Genomic DNA, 14,453 nt, shown 5'->3' on the forward strand with positions numbered 1-14,453 from the left:
GACCAAAAGGCTTTGGGTATGCACAAACAAATCATAGGGCAACAAACGAACCGCAAGGCATTCAACGACAGTCTTCAGCTCTGGATCACTCTCACGCATAGCCTCAAATCCGACGGCCAGCTCGCCCATGCTCCTGCACCAACGGAGAAAGGATGAGGGCGACACATTTTCATATGCATCACACTGGTGCAAAAGGTTTGGAGGCTGGATGCTAGAAGATGGTGGTGAGGAGCAAGGCCCATGACGCACTGCATGGCATTGGCTGTGGCCAGGCTGTAGTCTTGCAAAGCAGCCGAAACGCCCTTCATCTACACCAGCGATCAATGAGCGGGTGAGCATCGGTGTAAAGACGAGTCGAACGTGCAGGTGCAAAACGTGCCTTGGTGCCAAGGTCTTCGACGTAATCTTCCATAGCCAAGAATCGAGCTGGGATCTCACGGGTCACCGACTAAAGGCCAGAAGCATGCAGGGTGAAATTGCGAAGGCTAACAACCCCCTCCCTCCTAAAAAAAACAAAAACAAAAGCAAAAACAAAACAAAAGCAAACACAACAAAAACCACAGAGCGGTTCATGATCACCTACCCTAGAGACCATTGAATTGATGGATTCGCGGAGTTTGTCCATGCCGCGACGTTCCTTTTCCTTCTGAAACGTCATAAGCTCATGTGAACGCAGGGTCAAGAAGGCCCTGGACGCATGCGTGCACGACACATATTCATGGTGAGCAATAAAAACAAAAAGCAGGCTCACGAGGTCGTTTTGCATGGACGTACACAACGCTATCGTCTTGACTTAACACAGGATGACCAACGACGCGCATCAAGAAGCTAAGCAATCATGCATGCACGTGCAAAAAAAGGAAAAACAAAAGCGGTGAGTGGCAGGAATTGGCCGTGTGCAGGTAAAGGGCGAATGCAACTGGGCTTGGCTAGCGCAAGAGTTGGTATGAAATAATGACCGTACCGCTCCAGGCCATGGCGGCGAGTTTCCAAGAACGCGGGGTCAAACTTGTTCAAGGTGGTGTTGTGTTTGGGCGGTAGAGGCTAGGGATAGAGGTGAGACAAAGGAACTGAGTTGTGCTGTGATGATGAGAGGTGAGTGATGAACACATACTGGGATGATGTAGCCTCGTTGTTGGAAGCACATTTGTTCGCGCAACCACTGCACTCGGGTGATATTTGAGAAAAAAGAAAAGCCATGGCCAGATGGGCGGGTCGAGGTACAATGCAGTGAGAAGACATGGCCCATGTGTGAAGCAAGAGCAAGGTCAAGCGCGTCAGTACAGGCATGGTACGCATTCACAAACCACAAAGTGATTGTAGCGTCGATGAACGTCAAAGGCTGAGCCAGGAAAATGTGTCCGTGAGGTCTATCGGAGCACAAGAGTCAAGTGAGACAGATGCGGGGTACGATATAAAGTTTCGGGGTGGCTGTGATGAATACCTTGGTCGTCACGGTGTAGACCACGTGTCCATCTGTAAAGGATTGAGCAGGCACAGGGAAGGGGTTCTCATTTGAGGTGCACGTAGACAGAGGAAGCGGGCAGGGTGTTGGGCAATGAGGCTGCAGGGAATGAGACAAACCATGTTTGAGAGGCGTGTGTACGGAGATTTCAATGTCTTCAGCTTCGATGGCAGGGGTTGGCATTGGCTGGTGGGCCAGGCGCACGGCCGAGAGCGGGGCATGGGCATTGGCCTACATGCCAACCATCGATAGGTGAGTGGTTCAGCGCAGAAAAGCTCGGCCTAACCAATGGGTGCTTTGCCATGTGGAATTGATCACTGAGCAGCCTTGGGCCAGTTAAAAGCATGGTAATGGTGGCGGAGAGTGGGAATGGGAAGCGATCGCCCCGATCGACAGCGCAATCACAACAAGACACGCCATCGAAGGACTGGGGGTCAAGGGATGGGTCAGAGAGTAGAAAGCAAAACACGCAGCCGGCCACTCTCAAGCAAACGGTAGAAACAACATGACCGCGCTCAAAGTTGGCATCACACAGGCCCAGCGCACCAAACCCAGGCAGAAAGGTGGGGGGGAGGGAGTGTCCGGGTGGCAGGGAGTGAGGAGGGGGGCTCCAGAAACATACCTTCATGCTGTTATCGTCAGTCAATCCTGACACATCGTCTCTTTGCTCACTGTTCAGGCCGGGCAGTGCACGAGCATCGTGCGCACCATCACTGCTTCCCCTTTGACCCCGCCCGTCTTTCTGTTCCGAACGCACCGCGGCCGAGCCCGCCTGGGGACTGTCCGGCAAGCGCGTCGCCGCCGCCGCCACATCGTGATCGACCTCAGCCATCATCTCGACGATCTTGATCTCACTGCCTTCGTCAACTGTAATGCTTTTTGTCAGATTATTTAAAGAGATGGTGACTGTTTTCGTATACTGGCTGCTTGCGCTTTTTCTGCTACAATCCAAGCGACGGGTTGCCTTGCCTGCCTGACTTGGCCTTTGTCGTTGAGAACCTGCTGCAGAAAGACCCGAGCACGCACTCCCTCAAGGCCCAAGGGGTCTCAATGCCAAGGATGCCAACGGTGCCCCGGCAATGGTATCCTTTCAGGCCACCACGTGCGTTTTCGGATTCACATGGACTCTGCAGTTGGCACACGTGATTGATGATGCTTTCAAGGGCCACGGCCTATTTTTAGGAAGAGTGCAATCAACCAAGCGCGTCATGTGTGTGTGTAGTGGATGTGCATTTTTCGCTTTGGTACCGACTGGCGTAGCAGTGCCCTTCCCTCCCTCTTCCTCTTCCTCTCCCTCTCCCTTCCCCCTCTTCCCCCTCTTCTCTCTCTCTCTCTCTCTCTTGGGCCGTTGCTTGCGCTTCTCTTGTTTTTTTTTTTTTTTAACTTTTGATTCGGATCCTTCCGATCTGTTGATTCAAAGCAAACTCACTCGATGTCGCTCCCCCTTTGATCGAACGGATTGCGTGCCCTAGAGAACAACGCGACTCGATCAAGATGACCAGTGTCATGCGAACCGTCTTGCCCCTGCTGCTGCTGGTGGCTACCGCGCAGGCCTACTTTACCGCCAACATTTTTGTGGTCAACCTGCTCAACGACACTATGGAGTTTATGGACTGCGCCGTCTCGGTCAACGGCACCCTGCCAATCACGCCCGACTCGATCTTGCCACAAAAGGTGAGGGAGAAAGCTTGCCAACACAGTTATGCACACGATTGCGTTTTTATTGCGTGATGTTTTAGGCTCTGCTCTGCGCTGATGACGCGCGTGCTTGTAGGTGACGCGCTTCTATGTCAACACAACCGAGTCCCGTGAAGATGTGGCTGGCTACTGCTGGTGGCATGCCCCCCGTTACGGAATCTGCGATCCCCTCTTCCTGCCGGCTCCCGTCAGGTCCTGCCCCTACATCGGCTGGCAGCGCACCGTGATCGCGGGCCAGGAAGACATTGATTTCGAAGTAAAAACCCCTGGCTACATGGGCATTGGTGATTTGACCATCACCAAGCGCATCGGGCACTTGTCCAAGATCTACTGCTTTTGTGATCCCGACGTCTATCCCGACTGCCAGCAAGCCTGTGCTGACCTTTAAGGCGTGCCACGCTCTTGTCTCGCCCCCTTCGGCACTAAGCATTTATCAAGTACCCGAACGTGTTGTGATTGTGTCTTTGAATCCGCCCGCGCTCGAGATTATTGATAATCATGATGGCATACTTCTACATTTTCCCGTCAATTCCCGTCGGCTCTTCCAGAGTTGAACAGCAAAAACCATATCCCTCGAATATTGGTTGATTGACATGTACTTCTAAAAGGCATGTGTGTCAAAAAAAATGGGCGCAAGCAGATAGAACAGCAAGGCCCACTAAGTCGAAAAGACAAAACCCAAACATTTTGGCGTTGAACGAATGATGATCCAGCGTTCTTTTTGGCTCGCGTTTTTTCCTGGAATATGCTCAATGCTGTAGCCAAGAAAGATGGGGTCCCAGTACCTTTGCCACATAGAGCAAGCGCAAGAGAGCATCGCCTAATCGATGCCATCAATGGTTTGAATGCTCCAGATGATGAGCAGAAGGACTTGCTTCAGCAGCTCGTGGCCCGTTTGCACGATGGATGGTGCGACCTGTGGGGAGAAGGTCAAGACCAGGCCAAGTCCCAACCTTCCCTGGAGCAGGTTTTCGCAAATCCAGCCTGGCAGCTTTCTTGCCCTGGCCATGCGGTGCGCAAATGGATTTCTTGCGCCTTTGGGATCAAGATGGATGAAGTGCAACGCAAGTTTGGTCTTGGGATGCCCCCATTGCCATTCAGCCGTTGCTGTAGGTACGCGACGCAAGCCTCAGCATTCTGTTGCTTGTGCCCCGTCCATGAGGCGTGAAGCCATAAACTGGATCGGTACAGGTGGCAACAGAATAGCGCCCCAGCGACAGGTTTCACTGTGGGCTGGGTAATCCGCCCGGAGCATGGTCGCTCGACAGCCATGGCAAACAATCTCATAGCGTGGACATTGCCTAATATTGGGGGGTGGGGGGTGTCCACAGGCCAATGAGCCCTTCAAGGCGCACGTTCACGTCAAGGCTTCACTTACACCAGATGCTCTGAGACGCAATCAGCATTGACATCGAGCAAACAGCCTTGCGCCTGGAGCGGGCAGTCTCCGTGCTCTGGATTGCCTTGATGATGGCCTCGCAAGCAATCGCGCAGATAGTGTTGCCCAAACTGATTCAAGCCCATCACCACGACCGCGCGAACATTCAGAGTCAATCACACCGATGCGCCCACGAAAAACAAAGAAACGAAAAAAAAACCAAAAAACTCAGCGCTGGGCCGACCCTGCCCTTCCGTTTGTGGCATAACATCTGAGGCACGCGCATGAACTGGACCCACCTTTTTGCGCGCGATAGACCGATGACACACGTGACATTCCACCACGTTCAACGGACAGTTGAAAAGGTGTTGGCGCAGCCCTGCACGTTCCACAACGACAGAGCACCCTGCCGACGCTAGTAAGCAGCGTGCAGGTGCAGCTGGGCAAACCTAGAGCAGATGCCAAAGCCCAACATCAAATCCAGGCTCAAACCAGATCGCGGCACGTACACGCTGAAACGGTCTCCACAACGGCCCCAGACTGGCATGCGCATCAACATAGTACACCCGGAGCTCGGAAGCGCGCAAACACGTGGCGCACCTCGCAGTGATCGCGCAGAAGACAGGTGGTCATGGAGGTTTGACAGTAAGGACAGGCTTGCGAGGCGCAAACGCAGCCATGTCGCGGAATGCCGGGAATGAAAGCGTCTTCCATGCCCCCAGCAACTTCAGAGGCATGCATCAGAGCAACACAATGAACACCGAGCGGAACATGCTCCGCGTAAAGATCTTTATGCGCATGGTACGCCAGCGGCAGCGGCTCGCGCAGCTCCACTTCCACGCCTGCAGCCAGCAGGTCACGATGGGCACATAATTGACAGAGTGTCAACCCAAAGATGAGATTCTACGCCGCCACACGGGGAGGACAAGCGTGCCATGGGGTTGACAGCAACTATAAAAGTGCGTCGGCACACTAACCTCGCCGGCGCAGGGCACGAATGGATGGCTGCGACGAAGAGGCAGCGGGCAACCCGTGTAAGCGCACTCGCTCCAACGCAGGCAACTGCTCGAGGCACGCGAAGCCCAAGGAAGTGATGCCGTGCCAGCTAAGACAGGCCAAATGCAAGTGCAAAGTCAGTGGCAACGCGGGCCGGTTGATACATCACAAGGAGGCTGACGGATGCTACTCTGAAACATACTGGCTGAGATCCAAAACGCGTAGGTGCCGCAGTCCTTGCAGGATTTGCAGGGCCTCATCTCCGGCTTGAATGTCACAATTGGGTAGACCGAGCTCTTCTAGCAAAGGCAGCTCGGCCACAAGCGTCTCCTTCAGACCGTGTGGGGTAAATTGACCGCTGCTCTCGATCACCAAGCGGCGAAGATTGCGATGTCGTGCAAAGGTGTGCAGGGAGTTGTTAAAGAGAAGGGCGTCTCTGATAACCAGGCTTTTGAGGTCGGTCCCCTCGTCCAACATGGCGCTGATGAGGCTGTCGGAAAGAGCCGGCGTGCGCAAGTATTCAATCTCCAGCTCCTGCAGTGCTGTTAGGTTGCGCAGCATGCGAGCAAACGGCCGGCCTTCGGGCATGCGGTTGGTGGGTACCACGCGGATCATGGAGCAGCGCTTCAAGCGCAAAGTTTGAAGAGACACCAAGGTGGCCAGCGTTTCGTAGCGAATGTAGTCAGTCTTGACCAGTGTTAGTTCTCGCAAGTTGGGTAAGAGCCGGAATTGGTTCAAAACGTCGTCGTTGACATGAGAGACCTCCAGTCGATGGAGGCAGATGAAGGATCTGCAGAAAGGGGGTCGTCGTTTGGGCGCACAAGTCAGTGAACAGATGATCTCATGCTTGGTGAGGGAGAAAAAAGAAACGGACACGGACACGGACTCGGACACGGACACGGACACGGACACGGACACGGACACACGCACGTCCAGGGCCAATCGATGCGAAAAGCGTCGGTTAGGATGAGCGACTCCAGGCAAGTAGGCAACAAGAATCGGTCGTCATGAAAATTGGCTGCAACGCACAAAGAGCCCCAGGACGCAGACGGCGCAATGCTTTGGGTGAGTCGGATAGAGCAGGTGGAGGTGTGCCCTCGGCTCTAGCATCAAAGAACCACAATCTCGATGAAAGTAGCCCAACGTACGGGTTTTTCGGCTCATCTCCGTGTTGGCAAGCTCGAGGTGACGAAGGTGGGCCAGACTCAAAAGGGCATGGTGGCTGAAGTGGGAGAGGGTGATGTTATTGAGCTTCAGCTTTTCAAGGCGGGGAAGGTTGGTGAGTTGACTTAGACCCCCTTCACTCAGGGCCTGGCAGTTGGAGAGGTTGAGCTCGCGGAGATTCGGACCCAAGAGCTTCAATGCCAGCCGCAGTTCCTTGTTGCGCAGGACGCTCGCATCTTCGATGCCGGAAAAGTCGAGGCGGGTGCTCAGGATGTTACACACAACCGCGCGCCATTCTCGGCATACGCGAGCGCAGACGGTGAGCAGGGTGATGACGTCGAGCTGTCGAAAGATCTGGCGCAACACATCCTCGGGCAGCATCGGCGCAGCCGCATGATCATCCCGAACCATGACGCTGAGACGCGCCAGCCCACCAAAGGCTGTGGCGCTGGCTTATCCACCCCAAATCACCGCACCTTCCCCGTCACGCCTTGTACCATGCAAAACTCTGTCTCGATTTGGCTGCAGCTGATTGCGCCACAGAAAAGGAGAAGCAGGCACAGGCGCAGGCACAGGCGGAAGACACACCGAGCAGCACCTTCACTGACATCAAGCCGAGCAGCACCTTGGCAGTACCAGCAGCACACAACTCGCTTAACAAATACATGAGAGGGAGAGAGAGACCGCGAAACTGCTTCGACCAAAACAAGCAGCCATAAAAGTCTGACAAACACTTTTTTTTTGGATTCGTCTAAGAATAGATGGACGGCTCAAAGTGATCGAGACAGCCAATGACTGGGGAGGCTATGCCCCCCACACACATACATCCGGATACAGACTGGGATGAGGGAGGGAGAGCTCACGAGGGAGAGCTCAAGAGGGGGAGCTTAAGAGAGAGAGCTCTACAGAGCCTCAGAGAGAGAGAGCTTCACAGAGCTTCACAGAGCTTCACAGCGAGCTCTACAGAGCCTCAGAGAGAGAGAGAGAGAGAGCTTCACAGAGCTTCACAGAGCTTCACAGCGAGCTCTACAGAGCCTCAGAGAGAGAGAGAGAGAGCTTCACAGAGCTTCACAGAGCTTCACAGCGAGCTCTACAGAGAGAGAGAGAGAGCTTCACAGAGCTTCACAGAGCTTCACAGCGAGCTCTACAGAGAGAGAGAGAGAGCTTCACAGAGCTTCACAGAGCTTCACAGCGAGCTCTACAGAGCCTCAGAGAGAGAGAGAGAGAGAGAGAGAGCCTCAGAGAGAGCTTACATGTTAAGAGCTGAAGGGAGAGCGAAGACAAAAACTGCTTTTGAGAACAACAAATACGAAATAAAAGATGCAGACGGATATGGAGAAAGCGTAGAAAAATCACATCCTTAAGCTGTTTTCTATGGTATCCGGTGTCGAGAAATTGCAGTAGAATTTGGCAAAGACGACGCGTTTCCGCGGGGATCAACGGCGCGGAGACACACACGCCGAGCGGCAGTCGCTTCCTGCTGAACTCTTGGATGTGGAGGACGGTACATCATGTAAGTCCGCCTGCTTTTACTCTGCGATGCGAAATGGAGGTGCCAGCGGCACTGTGTTTGTGTGGATGTTGAGCTCATACGTGCGCGGGCTCACTTTGCTCGATCCTGAAGGTCGTTCTCCTTTCATCACGAGGTGCATCACGTCCAGCTGCTTGCCCCACGGCCAGTATGGCTCCGGCTCGACGTGTTGCCCTTTATCTTTGTGCACCTCATGTACATTGCCACCATCCTGCTTCCGGCACACGAGGCGGTCAGTGCAAGGCGCTCCAGCCATTTGTTTTTTTCCAATGGCGTTTCAGACTTGGTCAGGCTCACACGCACGCGGTTCTCGGCTGGGGCTCGGTTGCAGAGCGAATTCAAGCTGGCTTTGCTTGGCTTGCTGGGCCTGGTCGTGGCTCAGACTGTGACCTTTCTACTGGGTTTCTGGTATCCACAACTGGCATCGCGCCTGGCGTACATGCACCTCGCGCCCTCTGAGATGCACCAGGCGTCCCATGCCCTTGTTGAAGGAGATGGGCCCATGGGCCAGCAACGACTTTGGGCCATCGAGCCGCTGCACCGCCAGCCATCCTCTGATCAATGTACCCTGGCCTTTCGACGTCTGCGCTACGCTCTCAGTGTCAAGTGGGTTTATTCAAGGCACTCATCTGGGACCGAGTGCACCCACGCTTACTTTCCAACCCCAATTCAGCGCACCACCCTCCTTCGTTTCCATTGCCCTAACACTCGCTGCTTGCTCACCATTGCTCCTTGCCCCTGGTTGCTCTGTACAGTGACAAAAGTGTGCGCGCCGTTCGCGTGGCCCCCGACCTTAACCAACCCCTGGCTGAATTCTGGTCTGTTGACCGTTCCCATTTGTGGCTGCGCACGACAGGAAATACTGTGCAGGCTCAGGCCCTCGCGTCCTACACGCTCCTTTTTTAACTTTTTGACTGTAAATTTAATTGGATAGCAAAGCACGTGGGCTTGCGACCGAGCTGGTCGAGAAACTGCAGGAGCAGTATGGGTCCAATACCTTTGAGATTCCGATCCCCACCGTGCGCGAACTATTTATGGAGCAGATTGCGGCCCCTTTCTTCGTGTTTCAGACGCTCTGCATGCTCCTCTTTATGCTTGACGACTACTGGTACTTTAGCCTTTTTACCCTTGGCATGCTCCTGCTTGTTGAGCGCATGACCGTCATGCAGCGCCACGCCTGTCTGCGCGAACTTAACAACATGCGCCCCGAGCCCTTTGTGGTCGTCGCTTTTCGGTACGCCCCGGTGCTTGATTGCGCTCTGGCGTGCGAGTTGCGTTGGTAGCCAAGCCTCCTCCTCGAGTTCGTGGAGCCTCGTGCTGTACTGACATCTGGTTGCGCGCCACGTCTACCCTGAAGTGGGGGCAAATGGGTGTCCATCAAATCTGATCAGGTCGTGCCTGGTGACATCTTGTCCCTTGGTGCGTGGCATCTGTCGCTTCCACGTCGCTTCCACCCGTCTACCTCTGTCTGGGTGTGTGCGTGTGCGTGTCATGTTCAATTCCTTTTGCACGAGCATAGGCACCAGCGCTTTGCATGCGATTCCTGCCGATGGACTGCTGCTGGCGGGCACCTGCGTTGTCAACGAGGCCATGTTGACCGGTGAATCGGTGCCTCAATTCAAAGTGCGGCATGATTTGTTCCGAGCTGGCATTGTGCAACACGCAGCCTGCAGACACATAATGACATCGTTTTCGGGGGTTGGCCTCTGTTTGTGATGCTCACCAACCTTCACCCTGCTTAGGAGCCAGTCGCACCCACGATTGAACATGGCGAAACCCTGCTTCTAGAGGCACTTGAGCAGTTGAGCACATCCATCTTGTTCTCCGGTACTGAAATCATCCAAGTTCGTATGCCTTATCTGTGTTTCTGGACGTGGTGCAGCGCTTGACCTGCACAATGTACTCATTTTGGCATGCCGGTGTTGGCACATGTAGCACACCAACGCTCAACCACACGATGGATTGCCGGGGAGTAAGCATGGTGTCGTGGTGCTGGTCCTTCGAACTGGCTTTGACACAGCCCAGGGTGATTTGGTTCGCACCATTGTGGCTTCCCAAGAGGCCAGCGTGAACACTCGGGACAGCCTGGTTTTTGTCCTCTTCTTGCTGGTGTTTGCGCTCTCGGCCGCAGGATACACTTGGTGGAAAGGTACGACGCTTTGCTTTGCTTTTGGCGGAAGGGATGGAGAACCTGAAGGACGGCACAGTTATCAGCCACTCTCAGCAACACGTCTCAAGCAAGCAAGGAACGTGTCCAAGCCACCGATCGCATTCATAAGCCTGTCGTCTTCCCATGCCTGGGCCCGCAGGTCTACAAGAGGGCAAGGACAAGTACAAGCTCATTGTGGAGTGTCTTCTCATCATTACTTCGGGTGCGAGTCCTTGTGCTGCAATGGTAGCGTTGTACCGACCTTGTGCCTCATGTGCTCAGCCCGCTGCCTCACAATCATTATCACCTGTCCCTCGTTCTTGTACAGTGGTCCCACCAGAGCTGCCCATTCAGTTGACGCTCGCCATTATCAACTCCGTCAAGGAACTGCGAAACCTCATCTCTGTGACGCAGCCCTACCGCGTGCCACTTGCGGGCAAAATCGATGTGGTGTGCTTTGACAAAACTGGTACCATCACTCAAGAGAATCTCGACTTTGATGGTGTCGTGTTGGCCGATGGTATGACCTCCAACGCCATGTGCGACGCTTTTCGCCTGGACTTGCGCCATGAAGATTCTTTGTGTGCTTCGTCCTAACGCTTGGGGTCACATCTAGGATCGGTCCACGCGGCCGACGAGCTGGCCAAGCGTACCGACCCGCTGGCGTTTGCCCTTGCTGCCTGTCATAGCCTCGGTTTGTCTAGCCCTGCAACCTTGACGTGTTTAAATGGGTGAACTGCAACCCCAGACGTTGAAAACAGCTTTTGTTCACAATCGAAATTTCCTGGCGCAGTGGCTGTGCAGGGGGCGGTGACAGGTGACCCCATGGAGCAAGCCATCGTTCAAGGTGTAGGCTACACCGTTCGTTCCACGAATAAGGTTTCGAATGGCTCTGTTGCCATTGAACAACATCAGCGCTTTGCTTTTCGCAGCGAGAAGAAGCGTATGGGCGTTGGTACGACCGCACACATGTTCTTTCGTTAATGCCGCACGTCTCTTCGCTCTGCTTTCTCCTTTCACCACCAATGTCAACTTCTGGGCGACTTCTGCGCACCTGACCTCTTGGTTGTCAAACTGTCTGCACTGCTAGTGGCCAACGTCGCCATCAAGCGCCAGTCTGAGCAAGCCTACTTTTTTGTCAAGGGTGCACCGGAAGCCCTGGCTCCCTTTCTTCAAACTGTCCCGGCGGAATACACGGCTCTCTATGAGCGCCTTGCGCGCCAAGGCAAAAGGGTGCTTGCTTTGGCTGCTAAACCATTGCCCAATAAGTTGCTCAAGGTCAGGGCTCGTCTTGGCGGCAGGCAGCTTGCGCAATGGCAGGTTGGTTTTCCATCCAGCTTGTATCTCATCTCCGTCACTATGGTGGCGCACTCGGCAGCAACAAGCTCTAGACCAGGCTGATTTGGAGTCAGCGCTGGAGTTTCTCGGCTTTATTGTCTTGACCGGCAAGGTCAAACCTGACTCTCGTCGGGCTGTGGCTGATCTTCAGGCCTCCTCCCATCATGTTGTTATGATTACCGGTGTGGTGCCTGTCCCCCGTTTTGCCGAGAATTTCTGTCAACTAGCATAAGATGAAATCCTCTTCCTTATTCCGGTGCGGTGCTTCTTCCTCCCCCTCTTTTTTTTTTCTCTTTCTGCCATGGCGCAGGTGACAGTGCCTTGACAGCTGCGCATGTCGCCCTTGAGGTGGGCATTGTGACCGAAGCAGCCGCCATTTTGCAGGTGCAGGAGGAGGACAAACTGGTCTGGCAACTGCCCAATGGCTCGCTCATGTCTTATCCAGAGCTGCCGTCGCTGCCACTCTGTGTGACTGGGCGCGCGATCGAGCGCTTGGCTGGCGCTGAACTTGGTCCCCTCTTGCCCATGATCAAGGTCAGACATGCCTTGTGCTACACAGCCATGTCATCTAAAGGTGCTGAGGTGCTTAGTCTGAGGCATAACATGCCCCGGGCGCACGTGCTGCCATCTTATTAGGTTTTTGCGCGGACAACTCCCGAGCAAAAGGCGGACATCATCCGTCAGTACGAGGCTTTGAATCTAACCACATGCATGTGCGGGGACGGCACTAATGACGTGGCCGCGCTCAAAGCTGCCGACGTTGGCCTGGCGTTGCTTTCGGAAGCAACTGCCGAACACCTTGCGCGCTTTCAAAGAGCTGCCGCCGACCGTCGCCGGCCTCAACCTAGTTGGTCTCGCTGTGACTCTTGGCGTTTATCAAATACTCGATTCTGCTCGAGTCTGACGCCCTAATTGGTGGTGGTATCTGATCGCAGACACACGAGAAACAGATGTGCAGGCACAATTGCAAGACCAACTGACAGTGCGTGCATTGTACCTGTATACCAAAGGCACGCCTTTGGTCGACCTCAGCTCAAAAGCTCATGAGTGCTTGCAACCAACGGTTTGCGCAGAAGGACTTGGTTGTCCCCAAGCTGGGGGATGCGACCATTGCTGCACCGTTCACTTCGCGGCGATCGACGTGTGCTTCAGTGGTGGCGCTGATCAAGCAGGTGCGCGCGGTGCATGGCAGGATGAAATGTCGCGCATCGGACGGGTCCTCACTTCATTGTCCGACTTGGCTGGTCATTTTCGAAATAGGGACGAGCAACTTTGGTCTCCTCTGCACAGATGATGCAGATTCTTGCTCTCAACTGTCTCTTGAACGCCTACAGGTGGGACAACGCATTAAAAATTGGCTTGATGGGGCGAGCCGCGCAAGGCCAAGTCACTATTGCGTTGTCATTGCTTGCATTCTCACGCATCCGGCGTGTTTGCATGCCATACACAGCCTGAGTGTTTTGGCCATCGATGGTGTTAAGTTTAGCGATACTCAAGTCAGTGTGCAATGACCCCTTCTCGATTAAGGAGCAAACCCCCCCCTTTTCCAATTTGGTCCTCTTGTGGTTCTTGCTCAAGCTGTCCACCACATTGCCCGCTCTGCCATGAACTTGCGCTGTTTATGGGTGGCCATGATCACAATCATTTTTTAGATGACCAGCAACGGTTTGGCTGTAGCCATGTGTATGCTGTCGATTGCTAGCAGCAAACCCCTCAAAACCCTGAGTTCGACTCGACCCTACAGCACCCCAAACAACATGTACATGCTCTTTTCCGTGCTAGGACAGGTTGGATTGTCACGCCGATGTTCTTACTTTTGGCTGCGCTTGAGCGATCTAAAAAATGCTCAGCCAAGTGTTCAACTTTACAACCGGTAGATCTCCTTGCACGTGCTGCTGCTTCAGCATGTCTTGAACACAGCTGCACAGCACGGTTATGGTGCTCGAGATGCCTTGGCAGATGGCCCTGATTCAGTTTCCCATATGGGTAGTAGCACGGATGTTGAGGTTACTGAAGATGATTCAGAGGGCAATAATGATGAATTTGCTCCCAGCGTCGTCAACACCATTGTCTACCTTCTCTTGCTAGCCATGCAGGTCGGTCAAATCAAGAACAGGACTTGTGGGATTATGGCCACACAGCTTGCAAGATTGTTTGCCTTGGATTGCTCCCTGCACTATTTCGCCTCTGCTTCATGGGTTCATTTTATCTCATTTTATATTATTTGGGAACCTCGCGTGCAGGCCTCAACGGTGCTGGTTTGCTACAAGGGGGCGCCCTTTATGCAATCTTTGAAGAGCAAGCGCCCGCTGCTTTGCTTGTGCGTGCCTTGCCCTGTATCTATGAGAGACATTTCTTGTCCTCTCCAGCTCGGCCGCCTGGTCCTAGCTTTGCGCCCATTGCTCGTGATAGCATGACTAATTTTTTTTTTCTTTAATTAAAACCTGTTGCTTAGGTTGGGCGGCATGTTTGCTTTGGCTCTCTGTGGAGCTTTACAGGTGTGTTGAAAGTGCCCTAGTGTGTTTGCTTTGCACGCTCATGCCAATTGCCCCGCTTTGCCTGGCTTCTAGGTGAGCCCGGAGTTGAATGGGCTGCTGGAGCTCGCACCCATGCCAGCTGATCTGGCGCAGCTGACGGCCAGCGTGTTAATTCTGGATGTGGCGGGAGCGTTTTTGGTTGACCGTATGGCATCGATCGTATTTCCACTCCCAACAAAGCATGCTGTGTTTTGAGA

General features: G+C 53.9%; 4 protein-coding genes across 4 annotated transcripts in view; 2 read left to right on the top strand and 2 right to left on the bottom strand.

Annotated features, from left to right (window-relative positions):
* Positions 1–2,297, bottom strand: part of MONBRDRAFT_33742 (uncharacterized protein) — a gene marked incomplete at its 5' end in the record, with an annotated part of 3,394 nt that extends 1,097 nt beyond the window's left edge. The window contains 8 exons of the mRNA XM_001748523.1: positions 52–133; positions 250–308; positions 584–689; positions 965–1,044; positions 1,115–1,162; positions 1,412–1,476; positions 1,585–1,696; positions 2,088–2,297. Of these exons, the coding sequence (XP_001748575.1) occupies positions 52–133; positions 250–308; positions 584–689; positions 965–1,044; positions 1,115–1,162; positions 1,412–1,476; positions 1,585–1,696; positions 2,088–2,297 (762 nt within the window). The remainder of the gene's footprint in view (positions 1–51; positions 134–249; positions 309–583; positions 690–964; positions 1,045–1,114; positions 1,163–1,411; positions 1,477–1,584; positions 1,697–2,087) is intronic.
* Positions 2,298–2,959: 662 nt separating this feature from the next.
* On the top strand, positions 2,960–3,551 carry MONBRDRAFT_10775 (uncharacterized protein; the record flags this gene model as incomplete). The annotated part of the gene is made up of 2 exons (XM_001748455.1): positions 2,960–3,139; positions 3,240–3,551. 2 exons carry the CDS (start codon positions 2,960–2,962, stop codon positions 3,549–3,551), a joined length of 492 nt encoding a protein of 163 aa, XP_001748507.1.
* Positions 3,552–4,705: 1,154 nt separating this feature from the next.
* MONBRDRAFT_38356 (uncharacterized protein) lies at positions 4,706–7,112 on the bottom strand (the record flags this gene model as incomplete). The annotated part of the gene is made up of 5 exons (XM_001748524.1): positions 4,706–4,990; positions 5,142–5,383; positions 5,519–5,646; positions 5,740–6,511; positions 6,686–7,112. 5 exons carry the CDS (start codon positions 7,110–7,112, stop codon positions 4,718–4,720), a joined length of 1,842 nt encoding a protein of 613 aa, XP_001748576.1. The 3' UTR covers positions 4,706–4,717.
* Positions 7,113–7,492: 380 nt separating this feature from the next.
* MONBRDRAFT_28103 (uncharacterized protein) lies at positions 7,493–14,451 on the top strand (the record flags this gene model as incomplete). The annotated part of the gene is made up of 26 exons (XM_001748456.1): positions 7,493–8,044; positions 8,106–8,214; positions 8,382–8,464; positions 8,564–8,838; positions 8,988–9,050; positions 9,167–9,466; positions 9,624–9,855; positions 9,975–10,076; positions 10,168–10,381; positions 10,542–10,604; positions 10,710–10,901; positions 10,998–11,075; positions 11,175–11,336; positions 11,472–11,659; positions 11,760–11,901; positions 12,030–12,253; positions 12,356–12,566; positions 12,655–12,701; positions 12,793–12,891; positions 12,980–13,053; positions 13,170–13,215; positions 13,372–13,506; positions 13,624–13,815; positions 13,963–14,039; positions 14,175–14,217; positions 14,290–14,451. 26 exons carry the CDS (start codon positions 7,493–7,495, stop codon positions 14,449–14,451), a joined length of 4,065 nt encoding a protein of 1,354 aa, XP_001748508.1.
* Between the last annotated feature and the right edge of the window lie 2 nt (positions 14,452–14,453).

This window comes from Monosiga brevicollis, genomic scaffold (genome assembly GCF_000002865.3).
Source record: "Monosiga brevicollis MX1 MONBRscaffold_23 genomic scaffold, whole genome shotgun sequence".
Classification (NCBI taxonomy): domain Eukaryota; class Choanoflagellata; order Craspedida; family Salpingoecidae; genus Monosiga; species Monosiga brevicollis.